Here is a 19,435-nt window from a genome sequence, read left to right on the forward strand (position 1 = left end):
TACAGGCAGAGATGCGGACACCTAAGAAAACAACGCAATCTCCACGCCTGTTGGGGCGGGGCTCTGCGAGGACCTCATCCTGAAGTGATCGCCTGGGAAGCCGCAGCGTTGGTTAAAGAAGGGGTAGCCGACGGCGACGGAGGTTTTGGTGTGTGTTTTTACTCTGTTCTCGGGTATCTTGGTAGCGGCTGGGGCCGAGGATCGGAGGTCTGCGTTGGCCCAGAGAGCGATCTAAACAGCTGAACTGGGATGGGTTCGGGCCTCTGGACCAAGCGGTCGAAGTGAGTTCCCGAGAAGAGGCGGCTCCTTGCTCGTTTGGCCGGAAGGATGGGAGATTTGGGGGTTCTCTTTTAGGCTTTTTTCCCTTTTTTTCCCATGCTTTCCGCCGAGAACGTTTTTTGTTTAAATATTGCTTATTTTTGTAAGCCCGATTCAGAAGCTGTCGTCTTTCTGAGCCTTTCTTAACTACCCGGGCTGTAAGGTCTTCCTCTGAACGCCTTTCCGCTCGTCGCCTCTCCCGAGCGCTACCACCTCTTTACCGCCCCACACCTGCTGCTTCTTGCTCTAGTTACCTCTTATCTGTTGCCTCCCCTGGGAGGCCTCCTCTGACTCCCAGGCTGGACCAGGCCCTCAAATCTCCTGGGTCACAGCAAAGCGGTCATTCCTCTGTGTTTGTCCTCCCAGCCGGTGCGCGTTGGGACAGGGACCAGATTCCATCCATCTCTAGCTTCCGAGCGGGGGAGACCAGTACAGAGACCTCTGATTTGAGAGTCAGGAGCCCCTGACAGAGTCAGACTCTGCTAGTTTTCAGGCGTGTGCGATCCTGAGTTTTCCTCTTGTTAATCGGTTCTCATCTGTAAGGTTGTTTCTGAGAATTCTTGAAAGGACGGGGGGGGCGGGGCTTTGTGAACATGTCAGGCCTACAAGTAACTGAACGAGTTTGGGAGAGGGGAGTCTGGTATGCTTAAAAATAAAAGATAATTAACCTGAGTTTTCTTTGCCAGCCAAGAGATGCTATGTGGTTTGATAATGATTTCCTATGTAAGATTTGGAGTGGTCCATTGTATAGGCTTTACATGACTTGCCTTTCTGTAGTATGCTTGTTGGGTTTAAAAGAGACCTTGGCAATCCCGATGATACACCTCCCTCGTTTTACAGACAAGAGGAAGTGCCAGAAAGGGAATGTAACCTACCCCAAAGTCACAGCTGGACAAGAACCTAAGCCTGTAACTGAAGAGGCCAGAGATCTTGGGAAAGAGACTCTAAGGTAACTTTGGTTTTACACTTTTTCCTTTTATTTTTTTTTTTAATTTTTTGTCTTTTTGCCGTTTCTTGGGCCACTCCCGCGGCATATGGAGGTTCCCAGGCTAGGGGTCTAATCGGAGCTGTAGCTGCCAGCCTATGCCAGAGCCACAGCAACGCGGGATCTGAGCCGCGTCTGCAACCTACACCACAGCTCACGGCAATGCCGGATCGTTAACCCACTGAGCAAGGGCAGGGATCGAACCCGAAACCTCATGGTTCCTAGTCGGATTCGTTAACCACTGCGCCACGACGGGAACTCCTCACTTTTTCCTTTTTAAACACTTACGTTCCTTACTCTCTCAATCATTGTCTTCCTCACACTGTGTTGTAATTCCCCTTTTAACTCTTTTTTTGGCCAGGGATAGACGTTTCCTGTGTAAGTTCCCAGGCTAGGGATTGAACCCACAGCACAGCAGCGACCTGAGCCACAGCAGTGACACCACCAGGGAACTGCTCCTTTTTCACTTTTTATGTCCTTGCTAGACTATCACCTTCTCAGGGACAGAGTATGCATCTTTTTTTTTTTTTTGTCTTTTTTTGCTATTTCTTGGGCCGCTCCCGTGGCATATGGAGGTTCCCAGGCTAGGGGTCGAATCGGAGCTGTAGCCGCCGGCCTACGCCAGAGCCACAGCAACGTGGGATCCGAGCCGCGTCTGCAACCTACACCACAGCTCACGGCAACGCCGGATCGTTAATTCACTGAGCAAGGGCAGGGACCGAACCCGCAACCTCATGGTTCCTAGTCGGATTCGTTAACCGCTGCGCCACGACAGGAACTCCCAGAGTGTGCATCTTATTCTTTGTTCCGTGTTTCCCAGTACAGAGAGCTGTTCATAGTTGATATCAGTTAATGCTAACAGTCAAAACGTCTGAAGCACACATTAAATGCCAGGCATGGTACCTATAATTATGTCTTCACAAAGGCCCTATAAAGTAGATTCTGTTATCCCCTGTTTGCACACGAGGAAACAGATTTAGGAACATGAATGTGCACCAAAGTGTGGCTTGTGAAGTCCCTTGGGGATCTGAGGCTCAGAAACCAATACATTTAATTTTTTCCCCCCATAGATCTTTGCAAATTATCTTCTGGAAAAAAAATGCCTAAAGTCAAAAGAAGCCGGAAAGCTCCCCCAGATGGCTGGGAGTTGATTGAGCCAACACTGGATGAATTAGATCAAAAGATGAGAGAAGGTAAGTGGGGGAGTTCCTGTCTGGATGGGCTCTGTCCAAGGGCCACAGGCTTTGATGCCTGTGGCGCCAGGCATAAACCCAGGTATAAATGGGAAGAGACAGGCTGCACCACTGTGGCCTCTTGACGCTGTTTTGTTTGCTTATTAATTCACAGGAATGCTATCAATGCCAGAAAGTAAGATAATACTAGAGAAAAGAGCCTCAAAAAAATTTGGGGCCAACTTGAATATAAAAGCTTTATATATATAGGAGATATAGGGTGTCCCCTCTGTGGTGCAGTGGGTTAAGGATCTGGTGTTGCCGTAGCTGTGGCTCAGATTTGATCCATGGCCTGGGAACTTCCATATGCTGTGGGTGGGGCCTCCCCCCAAAAAAACAGCTCTAGGAAATATAGATCAAATAATCTACCTATAATTACTTACTATATTAGTTGGATGTTTATCTAAAATTGTACAAAACATATCTGTTTGGGAAAACATTTTTATTTGGATTTTTCTCATGGGTCTGTTTTCATCATCACTTTGTTTTTGCATCCTCTGCCAGTTTTCCAGAACATATCACCTTCGCTTTCATCTGAATGTTGCGTGATCCTGCACCTGGTGAATCACTGCAGTGTGCACTTTTGGGAAATGTGATCTGAAGCCACATCTGTTGGCCCTATCACAGTATAATCAGTGAATTACTTTTAAAGCGATTTTTTTATTTCAGGTTTTTGGTAACTAATCTAACCCTTGTTATGAAGTCCTACCTCCAGCAGTAGTTACTAAGTGGGTGTTAAATTACTTTGCTTCTGGAGTTCCCACTGTGGCACAGTGGGTTAAGAATCTGAGTGCAGCAGCTCAGGTTGCTGCAGAGGTGCAGGTTCAATCCTTAGTTGGTGCAGTGGGTTAAAAGGATCCAGGATTGCTACAGCTGCAGTGTAGGTCTCAGATGCGACTCATATTCAGTCCCCGGCTGGGAACTTCATATGCCAGTGTGGCCATAAAAAAAGAGTGAAAAAAATTACTTTGCTTCCTTTTTTCAAAGTTGACTGTATCAGGTAAGTCCTGTTAACTATCCAGAACTTGCAAGGTCACCTTGGACTGAGAAATTTCTTCCCCCAAAAAGATCTTTTTTCAAAATAGAATAACTTGGAAATTGCTATAATAAAGGAGATTATATGAGTCCTTGAAAATAAATTTACTTCCTTTTTCAAGAGATGACTTTTTGGAGTGAGAACATGTAGACGTATGTGATGTTCTTTCTCTTGTTTTTTTGTTTGTTTTTGGCCACACCCTTCATCCCAGCACTGCAGAGATACCACCGATCCCGTTGCACCACAGCAGGAACTCCTAAGGATTTATTCTTTACCCCTACTTATTAAAAAAAAAAAAAAAAAAACTATATCCTATGCAGACTAACCCTACCCCCAAAAATGAACATCCGTGTTTTCTCTCCAGCTGAAACAGAACCTCACGAGGGAAAGAGGAAAGTGGAATCTCTGTGGCCCATCTTCAGGATCCACCACCAGAAAACCCGCTATATTTTTGACCTCTTCTATAAGCGGAAAGCCATAAGCAGAGGTAGTTGGCCAAATTCTCTCTCCACCTTCCCAACTTAGTGGCTTTCAGATTTATTTAAGTAATTCTTGAAACTTTGTCTCGCCACCCCTAAAAGGGAAGGGGCCAGTATTGGTTAAGTGCTCTTTTTCAGGAAGCCTAGTGACGGCTAGGGCGGGAGAGCTGTTACGCCACCGTCTGACGCCCTTTCCCCGTCCCTCTGACAGAACTATATGAGTACTGTATTAAAGAAGGCTACGCAGATAAAAACCTGATCGCAAAATGGAAAAAGCAGGGATATGAGAACCTCTGCTGCCTGCGATGCATCCAGACACGGGACACCAATTTTGGGACGAACTGCATTTGCCGGGTCCCCAAAAGCAAGCTGGAAGTGGTAATGTCTCCACCCCCATCATGTGTGACAAGCGAGTTGAGGGTCCTTTCAGTTCAGGATTCTGCCCTGCTTGACCCTGGGGGGTTATACTTGGCTGGGCCGGACTAGTTTTGCAGCCAGGTGTCTTGCTGACCATCCCCTGGGAGCGAGTCCCTCTGTTCAGGAATTTGCCAGCCAGTTTGCAGTAATTATCTTAGGTCTGGGGTCAACTCCTCAGCCGTCTCAACTCCTCCCTTTGGGCAAGTTATTGGATCCCTTTCCCCACTTGCGGAGTGGGGGTGATGGGTAGCCTCCCAAGGGCCTGGGAGGGAGGGCCGGTCAGGGGAGTTGGCCCCTTTCCCTTCAGTGCTTGCCTTTTAGTTGCCCTTTTTCCAGGCCTCTTTTTCCTCCCAGTGACACTTAACTGTTACCATCGCTGCATTTCTCCTCAGAACTTTCTGTTCCAAAACCAGCTGGCTGGCTCGGAATGTGCCACAGGTTCAGCAGCTGAGCTCCGCCCAGTGGAGCTGCAGGAGGCAGAGAAGGGTTTCTGCGCTGTGGCCCTTGGGTGCGGCCCCTTGGCTGCCCGCAGTGGCCCTGCTGGGAGTACAGGCCAGATGCCGTCTTTTGCAGGGTCCTTCATGCTGCAGTGCTAGTTAGAGTTTGTAGAGCTTTGGCTCTGGGCTAGCTCAGCAGGGAGCTCTGTCTCCCTGAATCATCTGGAAGCTCATGGATGGGCATGCTGAGCAGTGGCGAGCCGGTCAAGGGATGGGGCATGGGGACATCCAGCTACCCCCCGACCCATGGCCAACACAGAACCTCCTTCAGATTTAGTTGCTTAGAAGATCTTGCTTCTCCAAAAAAGAGGAAAAAGGAAAATAAGCACCATTGCTCTGGGGCCTTCCGTCTGCGGGCAGGTCCCTGGCCACACCTGGCCTTGCGGACAAGACCGTTCTGCTGCCATACAGATTCGGGTACACACCCTTCTCCACACTCCCACTGGAAAGTTCCCCAGCTCAGAGGAGGCCTTGAGGCCCCCACTGAGCCCTCTGAGCAGCAGCAGACCCGCCTCCAGCTCATTGTGGGGTGTATCTTGTTTGCTTCCCAGAATAACAAGAATCACTCATGCAGATTTTTTTCTCCCTTTTTGGGGAGCATGTATATATATTGAATTTGCATAGATTAAACACACAGAGATATAACTTTAGTGTCAACAGCAGCTCTTTCCATCTTTGTGAGGGAACTGGATTTTCTCCATCCAGAACTGTCACAGAGGGATTCTGAGAGGTGTCCTGCGGGGAGGGAAGGTCCCAGGGCCACCCTTCCCAGGAGGGTTCCTGCATGTGGCATGTGGCAGGCCTGGTGTCTCAGCCGTCCTCTCTCCACAGGGCCGGATCATTGAGTGCACACACTGCGGCTGCCGGGGCTGCTCTGGCTGAAGCCCTCGGACCCCGACCCTTCTCTGCACTGGACCGCGGACTGCAGGTTTCTGCCTGTCACGCCACCCGTTGCCTGGGAGCAGCTCCTCCTGCAGAGCGCTACCCAGGCCCGAGGAGGAGCACAGTCTCTGTGTGACAGCTTTGCTGTGCATCTGCGGTGATTTATAGAAATAAAAACTTTTAAACCTTTTGGGCCCTGCATTGCTTCTTTCAGAGCCAGCAGTGTGCGGAGCCCAGGGGGAGAGAGCCAGGCCCTGCAGACCAGATGCCTTAGGACTCAATCCCGACTCCACTTCACAGGTGCTGAGGGACCCTGAGCAAATTCACTGTCCTTGTCAGTGATGGGGGTGACCACCTCTCAGGCGTGGATGGCCTGAGATAATGTGCCAAGGCGGCCCAGGCTGTTCTTGGACTTGCCATGAACTTGGGCACCCTGGGCCCAGGGTCTGTCCTCAGAACAGTGCCTCCCAAATGCTGCAGCTGTCACTCTGGCCCAGACCATCCCCTCGTGCTTGCAGCTATACCAGTACCTTCACATGTCTTTAAAGCAAAGGAGACTCCTGGGGCTCCCACAGAGCACCGTGAAGGCTGTGCACTTGTTCCGACTCTGCTGGAGGTCCCCCAGGGTCTCCCCGTCACCTGTCCCCAAGGCCTCTGTGCACATCAGCCACAGTGACGGTGTCTTGGTCTCCCTTTGGTTTGGTCCGAAACTTCTGCCACGGGTGGGGGGTTTCCTCTGCTGGCATCACTTTCAGCCACTGCTTGTAATAAGCTCGGAAGCCATCGATCTTCTCCAAGTAGGTGTTTTTCCCTTTGTACTGCAATTGGGAAAGCGTGGGGTTCCAGGGTTCAGAGGGGCCATGGTAACGCATTGCATGTGCCTCCAGCAAACCCCCTACTACGGCAGCTGGCTCAGGCTTCAGGTGGTTGAGGTGGGGGGCAGAAAGCTGTTCAATGCCGAGGAGTGGACAGCAGACGGCAGACCCAGGTGCCCACCTGCTAACAATCCTTCCTAAACCTGTGCTCTGTGCCCTACACCCAGGGATGACGCCCCAGCCCTCCAAAGCCACCAACTCTGCCTCCAGCGTCTGCTGAGTATCTTCTCAGCACTGCTGCAGGGCCTCTGGAGAGGTGGGAAGAAAAGAAGGAAACAAGATGTGCCAGGCAGATACCAGGAGAAAGCTGGTAGAGGAACATAGAAAAGGGACAAAAGAGCATGAGATAAAGACTCAGATTTTACCACATGATAAAAGGGTTGATTCAAAAAATTTCAAGCATCTACAAGTTCCTGTTGTAGCTCAATAGAAACGAATCTGACTAGCATCCATGAGGACACAGGTTTGATCCCTGGCCTCGCTCAGTAGGTTAAGGATGGGTTAAGGATCCGGCGTTGCCATGAGCTGTGGTGTAGGTCACAGGTGTGGCTTGGATCCCGCGTTGCTGTGGCTGTGGTGGAGGCCGGCGGCTACAGCTCCAATTCGATCCCTAGCCTAGGAATCTCCATATGCTGCGGGTGAGGCCCTATAAAAGAAAAAAAAAAAGTTAACAATTCTAAACTTGTACCTGACACAGCTAAAAGTACACGAAGCAAAAAAGTGCCAGTCATAAACACAAGTCAGTCCACTCGCGGGAGGATGAACGTGTGATGCACACAGTTTGCTTTAGGCTCTGGTGGTCGGGTGACTGATTAAACCTAGTGGGCCCTACACAGTCAAGAGACAACCCATTAACTGCAAGATATTTGCAACAAGGAACCAACAAAAGACTAGTGTGCAGAATACATAAAGAACTCTGAGGAATCGAAAAGACCATCAGCAGTTCAAATGCCCAGCTATGCCCTCTGCCTGGCAGACCAGACAATAGGTGGACAGCCTCCACCTCTAAGGGTTCCAAGTTCCCCAGAGTGTCACACAGGTAGAGGTGGAGGTAGAGGCTACGAAACGTGGCAAAAAGGAAAGGTGTGTATGGAGGCAGCCAGCAGGGCCCCTCTGAGAAAAGAGCCATCTAAGCCGAGACCTACAGAACGAGGAGGAACCAGCAAGGGAGTCTGTTCAAGGTGGAGGGAACACGAAACCCCTGTGGAGGGAAGAGGCTGCGGTTACCCAGAAATGGCCAAAAGCCGTGGGACTGACAGTGAAGCCAGGGAGCGGCCGAGATGGAATGAGCCAGGAGGACAGGGATGCACAGGCTGGGGTCTGAGGAGCTTGGGGTTTGCCCCGAGGGAAGCCGCTGACCACTGAAAGCAACGGGAGGGGAGGGGCGCGCTGGGCAGGGAGGCGAGGGCCTGGTCGGAGCAGGGGGCGCATACCCGGTCAAAGGTGGGAGGGTACTGGGCCGCGAACTCCAGCTGGCGGATGACCACCTCGTTCGCCGGGACGCCGCTCCGCCTCATGTCCCTGAGGATGTCGATGAGATAGGAGTAGTCCAGCCTCTTGACGGCCGCGCTGATGAGGGCGCTGTAGATGTGGGTGTTGGGGGTCATCCCGGCTTTCTGGAAGGTCACGCACGCTCGGTCGGAGGACAGCGGCAGGTGGGACAAAGCAGCCAGCTGTGGCACACTGGGCTTGGGGAGCTGCCCTGCCCGTCAGGTCTGCTCTGCAGACCAGCCTCCAGGGACAGGAAGGGCAGAACCCCAGAGTGACAACAGGCTCTACTCCCCCCTCCAAAAGGAAAGCACGTGTGCCCTGCTCCGGGGGTCCATCCCAGCCGGCCTCGGACCCCAGCCCAGCCCTGAGAACCTTGGCGAGGTAGTAGATCGGGGACTCACCCGGTAACCTGTGGGCGTGGGTTTACTGCACCCTGGCCCCCAAGAATTCTGGTACACTCAGCTCCCACCACACGCTCCATCACTCTAGAGGGCTGCGGCCGGACCTGTCCCCCCGCCCTCGATCTCACCCCAGTGCCGCCACCGTGAAGACAGCAACACCCCGGCTCTCCACACCCATCCTCACGGCGCCTCGCCAAGGTCTCCCTTCTCCCAGTGGGGCCCGTGACCACTCTCCACTTGAGGCTAGAGCGCCCCACTCTCCCGGCCCTCCCCCTAGTCCACCCCGAGTGCCCAGGCCTTGGGGTTTCAGGGAGGCCCTCACGTCCCCCCACCCAGCTTTCTTCCTCAGCACCACGGGGCCCGCCCAAGCTGGGCCTGCTCACCTTCATGTCTGCCAGCAGCTGCAGACCATCCCCTGGCCTGCGGCACCCGATGGCCAGGTTGCAGAACGTCTGCATGTTGGGGACGAGTCCCCTCTTTGCCAGGACCGGCAGCAGTGCCTGTGGGGACAGACGTGGCATCACTGTAAGCTGTAACTGACCGGCCGTGGCAAGAGCCTTCTGGCTGGACACTAGAGATCCCAGGGCACGGCTCTGCTCCCAGGCCTCGTGGCCCCTCTGCTGACCACACTGGGCCTGGCCTGGTGTCCTGCCCAGCCAGCTCCCAGGGCCCTGCTCCCCAGAATTCTGCTCTGCAAGTGTGCCCTGCTTCCAACCTGTCTCCAACAGCCCATCCCTTCTCTGGATGCCCTTCACAGCCCTGCGCCCCTCGGCTCCTCTCTGGCCAACAGCCATCCCTGCGTGGTGGCGTCCTGACGTGTGGGGGGGAGACAGCGCCAAGGACAATGTGGGAAGCGTGGGCTGAGGGAGGGAGGAAGAGATCAGGCCGGGTCCCAGGCAAGGGCTCTAGAGAAAGGTGAGCCCTGCACTGCGGGCCCGAGGGCAGACGCTGTCCCTGTCGTTGTTGATGCTCAGAAGAACCCAGGTCAGCGCCTCTGGCAGAAAGGGCCTCACACAGAAACTCGCATGAATGGACGAGATCCTGTGCAGGCCCTGGTGTCCCCACCTGTGAAACGGGGAAAGCCGCAGACCAGCAGCGCCTCCTGTGGTCAAGTAAAGAGTGAATGAACGTGTGAGGTCCGAGGAGGGGGTGCGCAGGAGCCACCAGCCTCTCAGGCTACATGTCCCCCCACCTTGCCCCACCGTATGCCTCATCAGTACGAGGACACAAGGACACATCTGTGTCTGCATCTCACCACTGGGAGCTCCTGGGGAGGGTGGGGAGGGTGGCTGTTCACTACTCGATTCTGACTTTCTCACCCAGGCCCAGGCCCACACAGGCACTGGGACAGTCTGGGCACCCGCTGCAGGAGTGGACGGCTCACCGGGCGGGGAGGGCCGGAGGAGGGGCCCCAGGGAGCCCTGCGCCGCCCCCGAGCCCCTCACCTTCGCCCCCTCCAGGTCGCCCAGCTTGCTCTTCTTCCTCATCAGCGTGTGGAAGAAGGTCAGGTCGGCCTCCATCTGGTGCGTGTCCAGGAGGGTCAGCAGCGAGGACTCAGCGGGGCTGCCGGGCTCCACCAGCTCAGCCAGCAGCGTGAGGGTTTTGATGTCAGGCTGAAGCCCGTGCTCTGCCATCTTGCCCAGGAAACCCTCCAAGCCCCCCATCAGGGCCAGCCTGTCTGCTGGGGTAGTCACAGTCCCAAAGGAGACGACAGCTGAGGAGACTGCCCCTGGAGCCAGGAGGTTGGCCTCCAGCCCCTGGAGAGGTGGCTCCGGGGCCGCAGAGCTGAGGGCCACTGTGTGCTCAGGCTCTGCCTTGGTTTCCACCCCAGGCTGGGCCTTGCTGGCAGATCTGGCCTCCTGAGGCTCTGGCGGCCCCTCAAAGGCCTGAGAAGGTTCCAGAAATAGCTGTCTCTCCAGGGCCTCCACGTGCAGCCTAGCTGACATGCTGTGGTCCACCTCGGCCCCAGCTCTCTGCCTTGCCCGCCGCCCACCTGCTGGGGGCTGGAGCAGGACCAGTTCCTCCCTGGGTCTCAGGAGCACCGCCGAGGCCACCTCTGGGTCCCCCAGGCCGCAGTCCCGAGCTGCCCCCAACAGCAGGTTGTAGCCATGCCGGCTCGGCTGGAGCCCCAGACTCAGCATCTGCCTCCACACCTGCCAGGAGAGACAAGTCTCAGCCCCGAGTTCCCTCCCTGATGGGCCTCAAGGCCATAAGCAGTCAGCAAACAGAGAGCATGGGAAAGACGCAAGGCTCTGGGCAACTAGGACCCCCAGCACCTGGGCGCTCTGGGAGGCTGTGTGGGGCACTGCGTCTCCCCTCACTCTGGCTCACCCAAAACTAGTGTCGCGGCTCCACCCCCTGCCTGCATAGGGCCTGGACTGGAGACAGGCTTCGCCCTGGGTCTCTGCTGCCTTCCCTGTGCTGCCCTGGGGAGGGAAGAGCCCAGGCCGACCTAAGGACTGGATTCAGCCGCACCTCCTGAGCACCTACTGGGCGCCACCCTGCTCAGCCTCTTCAGCTTCCTTGGGAAGACAGGGCGGGGCGGGCCGAGGGGGGGCCTCAGCCAGGAAGAGCATCTCCCAAGCTGTGGGCCAGGCAGCTGTGGGTCCATCCTGGGCAGCCCTGGGTCCATCCCACAGCAAGGTGTCTGGTACATTTGCGTGTTCTCCTCGGGGGGCGCTGTGACGGCATGTGGGTCACTCCAGCACCAGGAGGCCACCCAAGGCTCAGGGGCCTCATTGGCTCCTCTGTCTGAGGGCTTGATGCAAGGCGAGCACACATGTGAGTGTGCAGGTGGGGGCTGGCCAGGCCCAGGTGGGCGCAGCGTGCAAGAGGACCGCTGCCCACTAGGCAGGGTCCTGAGGAGGGCACGGGTCTTGGCAGCCACTCCCATGTGGAACGTGGACAGAACTGAGGTTTATCAGGAACAGAGATGCTATCCTGCGGCAACAGGGATTCTTGGTTCAAATCCCAGCTCTGCTCTTAGGGGCTGTGAGCCTCAGCCTCCTGTCTGTACAACGGAGCTAACGGTGCCCAGCTGAGCATCTTAACAAGTACGCGACACAAACCGACTGTGGGCATTAAAGACAATTTCTAACTAGGACAGATCCAGCCCAAGGAAAGGGAGGAACAAGATCTTGTCTGGTTTTCCCTCGAAAGCACCCAGAGGATGGCCAGAAGCCACTGCATCCAGGGGGTCTGCAGAGGGGAGGCACGTGGTCCAGGGCTGTCCCAGATAACTGGGGCTGTAAAACTGTGGGGACCCACTGCCTGGGGATCTTGCTGAAATGCCGATCTGGACACACCAGGCCCCGGGGAGGCTGATGCTGTGGGTCTGTGGACCCCACCTTAAGTCAGAGCTTTCGGAGGGCTCCAGGTGCCTCCCACTGCCGAGCAGCTAGGAAAGCAGCTGTGGTGCCACTGCTAGGCCTGCCTCCCCCCTTGAAGAGGGGGCTACCGCAAGGGGTTAATTAGAGCAGCCTGTCTCAACTTCCATTTGTGTCTCTCAGGACGAAAGGCAGAGATGCAGAGTGGGGGATGGGCGAACAGGCCTGCAGGGACCGTAAGCTCAGGGTGTCTGGGCTGCCAGCGTCCTCACCCGAGGGCAGCCGCGACCCTCCCCTAGCCATCTATAAAATGCGGGGAGCAGTGTGCTCTGGGAGGGCCGATATACACACACCCAGCACAGGGCAGTAGCAGGTGCTCAAGAAACACAGGATCATCATTCGCACCCAACACAGGCACAAAGGGCCAGCAAGAGGGGCAGAAAGCAGAGCCAGAAGGGACAGACCTGCAGGGCGTGTCGGAAGCCCGTCTTCTTGTCCTGGATGCAGCCCATGAGCAGGTAACTGAAGGTCTCCTCAGTGACCACGTGTCCCTTCTGGATGATCTCCTGGGGAGGGAACGAGAAGGGCCGCATTGAGGACCCGCGGCAGAGTCAAGGCCCAGGCCCGACAGGTCTGGCTCAGGGAGGGCACCCCCCCGGGCAGGCCCGGGACTGTGATTCTTGAAAGGGTGGGGTGTGAATCCGGCTCTGGGCTGGCTGACGGCGGCTGCCGAGCTGACGGCAGCCTGCACTTCCTCCTCTTCTCCTTCCCAGGCCTCTCCCTGGCTCTGCTCCTGTCACCTCTGTGCAGCCCCTCTGTGAAGACTGCCCTAGCAGCCACTTTTAATGCCTGTACACGAGGCTCTGGAATTGCAGAGAACAGGCTTCGGGTCCAAGCTGCACCGGTGGCCAGCTGTGGGAGCACAGGCAGGCGCTAGGCTCCCTAGTCTGAGTTTCCTCATCTGTGGAGTGGGGTTACAGAACCTGCATTCTGGAATCTTCGGAACCACCTCCTGTGGGCACTGACTCATCTTCAGCACTGTGAAGCCCACCCTCCCCCTGGCACCCTCACAGGGCTGGGGGCCCATCGGCCAGATCCAGGCCTCCGAGAGCCCAGCACGGGGCCTGTCTCACCGCCCCTGAACTTTCCCGCGTGAGGAACACAGAGGGCACAGCCTCACTCCTGCCAGGCCGGACTCCCTCCGAGCGGGGAGCAGGAGGGAAGGGACGTCCCACCTTAAACACATCCAGGCACATCCTGAGGTCTGCGCACCTGGCAGCCATCTTCAGCAGGGCGTGGTACGTTTTCAAGTTGAGCTGGAAGTTTCTGGCCTGAAGCTGCTGCCGTAGCTTCAGGGCGCTCTGCAGAGCAGAGTCCTTCCAGGGGGACTCGGCGCAGACGTTGAACAGGGCTGTGTAGGTGGCGTCTGAGGGCTCCAAGTCCCGCTTCTTCATCTGCAGAGATGGGGAGAAACCCCAGGATGTGCTGGACGCACAGGCGACAGCCACCCTGAGAGGAAGCTAGAGGACTCTGCTACCGCACCGAGCAGGCCTGGGCGGGGCCCGGGCTGAGATGCTCTCGCAGCAGGCTCTTCCCGCCGCTCCTGCTCTGGCCAACCAGGCTGCCCTGACTGTTAAGAGCCATGGGGTGGATCTGGTCCGGGAAAGGGCAGGAAGGGGCAGTCAAACCCAGCTCCAGTGCTTACTGAGGGGTCGTGGGCAAGTTAGCTGTCACTGGAAAAACGGGGTGATACGCTCACCCTGAAAGGCTGTTGCAAGAGTGTGGAGGGGGAGCACCCCCAACCTGTGCTGAGTCACAAACCCCATGGGGCCGCAAGCCGACCCTGTGCTATCGAGCCCTCCAGGAGACTGAGTATGAGAAGCTCCTGGGAAAGCCAAACACTCGTCATTCCCCAGATGCACCACCTGACCAGGGCAGGCAGCCACCTGCTGCAGAGTACACAGAACCCTGCGTTCAGGCCACTGGGGCTCAGACCCCAACTCTAGCACTCTCGAGAGGGGTAACCTTAGACACGGCCCTCATCCCTCCAGGCCACAGTGTTCTCAGTTGAAAATCGAAGAGGGTGATGCCAACCTCAAGGTCGGGCAGAGGTTAAATTGCCCACCCAGGGTAACGCACTAGCAGGTGACATGGGCAGGATCTATATCCAGCTCTTTCAGGGGCCTGAAGCCCAAGTTCCTGGAGCCTGCCCCCTGCCCACCGCCCCTGCCCCGTGCTCACGTCGTTGTACAGCCTGAAGGCCTTCTTCAGGTAGCCGGTTCGCCCGCAGCCCCCGATCAGCACCGTGTAGTTGCACTCGAGGGGCTGGAGTCGCTCCTCCTTCAGCATTTGCCTCTCAAACAGGTCCAGGGCCTCGGCCAGCTGGGGAAGAGGCGGGGGGAGGGAGGACACGAGGGGTCAGGATGGCCTCAGAGGCCCTCAGCAGAGCAGCAGAGACGAGGCTGAGGGACCCTCCCTGAGCCCCATCCCAGGCCCGCCCAGGAGCCCAACACCCACCCAGGGCCCCGGCCACCAGCCTCCGTAGCAAAGGGACTTCATGGTGGCTGGGAAGGAAAGCCCACCAGACTCCTACCACCTATGAGAGCTCTCGGCCCCACTGCCACGGGGGAACTCCCTGAGGACACGGCCAATGCCCAGGGGAAAGCAGATCTGAAGGAGGAGAGGAAGGGGCCACATGGCTGCCTCTCGAGGGAACAGCCAGTGCAAAGGCCCTGAAGCAGGAGTGTGCCTGGGAGCTGGGGGAGCAGAGGGGAGGCTGAGGCTGCAGCAGAAGTGGAGGGGGCGATGCGGGCAGGGAGGTTAGGCGGGAGTGGGGAGGTGGTGGCAGGTCTGGCAGGCTCCATTGTGAGGACTCTACTTCCTTTGTTTATTCCTCAAACTTTCATTATGGGAAATTTCAAATACACACAAAAGTAGAGAGAACAGCGCTACTACAATGACCATTAATATTTGGCTAATCTTGTTTCGTGTATACTCTGCACCTCTCCTCCAAACTGAATTTTTAAGGCAAATTCAAAACTTTTTTTCTTTTTTTTGGCTTTTCAGGACCATACCCACAGCATATGGAGGTTTCCAGGCTAGGGGTCCAATCAGAGCGGCAGCTGCCAGCCTACACCACAGCGACTAGGGATCTGAGCTGCGTCTGTGACCTACACCACGGCTCATGGCAACTCCAGATCCTTAACCCACTGAGCGGGGCCAGGGATCGAACACGCAACCTCACGGTTCCTAGTTGGATTCGTTTCCACTGCACAAGGATGGGAACTCCTCAAAACATTTTATCATTTTATTCACAAAACCTTCCACCCACACCTCCAAGAGATTTTTAATCATACACGGACTGTCACGGTCAGGATTTAAGGAAGTGATTGCCATCAATGACTGGAATACACTGGGCGTGCTGGACAGAGGAGTGACGCCACCTGCTCTCTGTGTAACAGGATGGGCGAGGGTGGCGGGCACCGTGGGGAGCACGGTGACAAGTGCCATAAGCGCCGAGAGGGGCAATGAGAAGGCTGGGCCTGGGCAGTCAGGGGCAGGGTTGTGCGAAGTTGGGACTGGCAACGTTTTGGAGCCAGAGCTGGTGAGAGAAGACTCAGGGGTGACCTGAAGGCATTTGGATCGGACAGATGGAATAATGAGGTCACCGTTTAGTGAGACAGAGAGGGTGTAGGGAATTCAAGGTGGGGAACAAAATTTCAGGCCGCCACGGGGAAGGGGAAGGGAGATGGTGAGGAGGCAGCTGGATATACAGATCGGGAGTCCAGGGGGTGGCCGGGCTGTGATCGGGAAGGTGAGAACTGCATCGAGCAAGCTGGCGGGTCACCGGGGATGAGCCAAGACAGAGAGGAGACAGGAGCTCTGGGCATCCCGCCATTCAGCGATTATTGGGAAGGCAGGGTGGCCCCTCACAAACTACTGAGGCACAGGAGCCAAAGGTTCCCTACCTTTCCTTCCTTGATGAGCCGTTTGCACTGAAAGAAGTACCAGTAAGGGGTGTTTCTCGGTCCCTGCCATGATTTTGCCTCTAGTTCCCCCTCCTCATCTTCTCCAATACTCTGTTCCTTGAGCCGCAGGTTATATAGCTGGGCCGTGGATTTGTGGAACATTCTCCGGGAGGAGTACTTGTCAGACAGAGTCCCAAAGCTCTCCTCCTCCTCTTCCCCCTGGGCGGCTGCTGGGCTGGGCTGGCTCAGGTCAGGGCTGAGGCTGCCTGTGTTCTTCTGGCTCCCTTGGCTGAGGGGCCGCTGAGAGAGGGAGCTGCTGGAGGCTGCTGGCGCTGGCCGAATCAGCCAGGCAGGCCCCTTCCTGCCTCCTGCCCACCTGGCTCCGAGAGGGTCAAGGCGGTGCAGGATGGACAGTCCCACAGGGCGGGGGCTGGAGAAGAGCCGGGCAACTCTCACAAGGTCCATCACTGGCATTTTCCTCCAGGGCCTGGCATAGCAAAATAATGAAAGTCAATTCGAGTTCAAAGTCACAGAAGGCAGAAAAAAAGACTGAGAAGCAAATACAAGTAAGAGCTCTGAGGTCAGGAGTTCCCGTCATGGTTCACCAGAAACGAATCTGACTAACACCCATGAGGACGCAGGTTTGATCCCTGGTCTTGCTCACTGGATTAAGGATCCAGTGTTGCCGTGAGCCATGGTATAGGTACACTGCTATTGCTGTGGCATAGGCCGGTAGCTGTGGTACACGTGCACTGCTATGGCTGTGGCATAGGCCGGCAGCTATAGCTCCAATTTGACCTCTAGCCTGGGAACCTCCATACATCTCGAGGGCAGCTCTAAAAAGACCGGAAAAAAAAAAAAAAAAAAAAGAGCTCTGACGTCAGAAAGCCTAGGCTCAGATTTCAGCTCTGCTCAAAAACTATCCCTGTGTCCCTGGGCACTAGCTGCTCTGGCCTCAGCCTCCTTCCCTGTAAACTGGGGTTAATGCTAACATCACACACACAGCACTGAAGAAATGGTTGAACCTCAGGTGTCAGTGTGCAGGTGCAGCGCAGTGAACACCCGACAGACCTCAACTATTGATCTGTACCATCAAGCCTCGATCTAAGTGACTGGGTGCTGAAGTCACACCTGACCAAGCCCTGGCCAGAGCTGTGCAACTGGGCCTGTACCTGACCTTCCTGTGCCTCAACTTCTTCAGCTGTAAGATGAGGAGAATCCTACTCATTTAACTGTGATGCCATAAGGATTAAAGGAGATGTTTTTAGCATAGTGCCTGGGGTTTAACAGGTATTTTCAAAAGTGTACTATTATCATTCTTTAGGAAAAGAAATTGGCATTCTGGGCCTCTACACAAGAAAGCAATAACTTAAGCATTTCTCTTTTTTTGTTGTTTAGGGCCACACCTGAGGCATATGGAAGTTCCCAGGCTAGGGGTCAAAAAGGAGCTATAGCCGCTGGCGTGCACCACCGCCACAGCAATGTGTGATCCGAGCCACATCTGTGAGCTACACCACAGCTCACAGCAATGCTGGATCCTTAACCCACTGAGTGAGGCCAGGGATCGAAACTGCATCCTCATGTATCCTGGTTGGGTTTGTCACCATTGAGCCACAATGGGATCCCCTAATTTCACAATCTTTAAACTTTAACGTGACTACTTAAAAATTTTAAATTGCATTATGTGCTCACATTATATTTCTACCACACAGTGCTAGGCTAGAGATCCTGGTCTGCATACTCAAAACCCTTTAATAAAAAATATTAGAATAGGAGTTCCCGTCGTGGCGCAGTGGCTAAAGAATCCGACTAGGAACCATGAGGTTGCGGGTTCGATCCCTGGCCTTGATCAGTGGGTTGAGGATCCGGTGTTGCCCTGAGCTGTGGTGTAGGTTGCAGATGTTGCTCAGATCCCATGTTGCTGTGGCTCTGGTGTAGGCTGGTGGCTACAGCTCTGATTAGACCCCTAGTCTGGGAACCTCCATATGCCGCGGGAGCGGCCCAAGAAATGGCAAAAAGTCAAAGAATACATATATATATATATTAGAATAAGAAGCATGAACACGTTTTAAGGTCTGGTTATGTTAAAGTTACCAATGAGAAGACCTCAGAGGTGACAGTAAATTGGACAGGTTAATAACTGAGAACCAAGGAGGGGAGTGACATTCGCCCTGAAAACGTGCAGTGGGTGAGACTGGCTAGCTCTGGAAGGGGCTGGCTTTGAACCCAGGTCCATGGATGGTATCAGACGGCCTCTCTTGACCAGCACCCTAGTGACACTAGTGCAAAGGCCCTTCACATTCTGCACCTGGTGAGGCTCCACCAGAAATGTAATGCGAGCATGTACATAACTTAAAATTTTCAAATACCCACAGTAAAGAAAGTGTTTACATACATGAATTAAAACACAGAATTTTAATTACCGATATTGAAATAGGTGCCCCCATGTTTTTTAAACATGCCTTACTCGAATAGATGCTTCTTTTTCAACCATTAAATAACAACGTCGGATCGTCATCTTAAAACAGTATAAAAGTTTGTAGCAGGAGTTTCTGTTGTGGCACGGAGGAAACGAATCAGACTGGGAACCATAAGGTTGCGGGTTCGATCCCTGGCCTCGCTCAATGGGTTGGGGATCCCGCGTTGCCGTGAGCTGTGGTGTAGGTCGAAGATGTGGTTCGGATCTGGCGTTGCTGTGGCTCTGGCATAGGCCGGCAGCAACAGCTCCGATTAGACCCCTCGCCTGGGATCCTCCATATGCCGCAGGTGCGGCCCTAAAAGGGCAAAGGACAAAAAAAAAAAAAGTAATTAAAAAAATTTTTTTAATTAAAATAAAATAAAAAAAGTTTGTAGTAGCTGCAAAGACCCTGTCTCCAACCATCATTACACTCATCCCTACTTGAAACCACGACATCCTTTTGGGCACAGCGAACGCCCCTCGGTCAGTCACGGAAAGGCACGTGAAATTTCGTGAAAGGGGCAATTTCGTTCTCCCCACCTGCCCAGATTAATAAACCGTATTGCAGACACGCTGCCGCCGTCCTCCCTCGGGGCCCCGCCGCTCCCCAGACGCCCGGAGACCCTCAAGCTGACCCCTCTCCCAGGCTCCCCTCCAGAGGCTCCGTTAGATCCTCTGTTTCCTCAGCCGACCCAACGGCTCCGACCCTGGCTGCGACCCTCGCTGACCCTCTGGCCCGTCCCGCCCCGGGGCCCGGGCTCCTGTGAGAGTCAAACAGGCACTCGCTCCAGGACTGCGGCCCAGTGAACGCGGCCCACCTCGGTCTCCGCCCGCGCCCCCTGCCCCGCGCCCGTCCCGCGTCACCCCTAGCGCCATCCCAGCCGCGCCTCGAACCCCTGCTCACCGTCCCCACCGCCTTCCCAGAGGAGCGCCTCGGCCGACCTCGCGCAGGCGCAGTCTCCGTCGCGAACTCCTGGCGCGCTAGGTTTCTTGGTCGCCGGCAGCGGCGAGGAGAGGTGAGAGTTCGGCGAGCGGCTAGCCGGGCCTCGCAGAGCAGCCTGTACTCTGCG

The 19,435-nt window shown here is 55.3% G+C and overlaps 2 protein-coding genes across 11 annotated transcripts; one reads left to right on the forward strand and one right to left on the reverse strand.

Moving 5' to 3' along the window:
* Nucleotides 1-47: 47 nt before the first annotated feature.
* On the forward strand, nucleotides 48-6,036 carry BUD31 (BUD31 homolog). Of its 2 annotated transcripts, none has more exons than XM_047779562.1 (6): nucleotides 48-148; nucleotides 1,159-1,267; nucleotides 2,374-2,496; nucleotides 3,936-4,058; nucleotides 4,262-4,428; nucleotides 5,796-6,036. In XM_047779562.1, the coding sequence occupies exons 3-6, from the start codon at nucleotides 2,403-2,405 to the stop codon at nucleotides 5,844-5,846; spliced, it is 435 nt and encodes a 144-aa protein (XP_047635518.1). In that variant the 5' UTR covers nucleotides 48-148; nucleotides 1,159-1,267; nucleotides 2,374-2,402; the 3' UTR covers nucleotides 5,847-6,036. The 2 variants fall into 2 exon arrangements, with proteins under 2 accessions (XP_047635518.1, XP_047635517.1); XM_047779561.1 differs by having other exon boundaries at nucleotides 145-281.
* Nucleotides 5,538-19,392, reverse strand: PTCD1 (pentatricopeptide repeat domain 1). Of its 9 annotated transcripts, none has more exons than XR_007134851.1 (10): nucleotides 19,270-19,391; nucleotides 15,908-16,394; nucleotides 14,181-14,321; nucleotides 13,175-13,393; nucleotides 12,404-12,505; nucleotides 10,059-10,766; nucleotides 8,997-9,113; nucleotides 8,155-8,337; nucleotides 6,377-6,664; nucleotides 5,538-5,998 (listed from the first exon to the last, which is right to left on the reverse strand). XR_007134851.1 is itself a non-coding variant. In XM_047779555.1 (10 exons), the coding sequence occupies exons 2-9, from the start codon at nucleotides 16,379-16,381 to the stop codon at nucleotides 8,159-8,161; spliced, it is 1,977 nt and encodes a 658-aa protein (XP_047635511.1). In that variant the 5' UTR covers nucleotides 16,382-16,394; nucleotides 19,270-19,392; the 3' UTR covers nucleotides 6,535-6,664; nucleotides 8,155-8,158. The 9 variants fall into 9 exon arrangements, 7 of the variants coding, with proteins under 7 accessions (XP_047635506.1, XP_047635508.1, XP_047635507.1 ...); XR_007134852.1 differs by lacking the exon at nucleotides 5,538-5,998 and adding an exon at nucleotides 9,679-9,715 and having other exon boundaries at nucleotides 6,535-6,664; nucleotides 8,155-8,302; nucleotides 19,270-19,392; XM_047779555.1 differs by lacking the exon at nucleotides 5,538-5,998 and adding an exon at nucleotides 9,679-9,715 and having other exon boundaries at nucleotides 6,535-6,664; nucleotides 19,270-19,392.
* Between the last annotated feature and the right edge of the window lie 43 nt (nucleotides 19,393-19,435).

This window comes from Phacochoerus africanus, chromosome 5, assembly GCF_016906955.1.
Source record: "Phacochoerus africanus isolate WHEZ1 chromosome 5, ROS_Pafr_v1, whole genome shotgun sequence".
NCBI classification, from domain to species: Eukaryota; Metazoa; Chordata; class Mammalia; order Artiodactyla; family Suidae; genus Phacochoerus; species Phacochoerus africanus.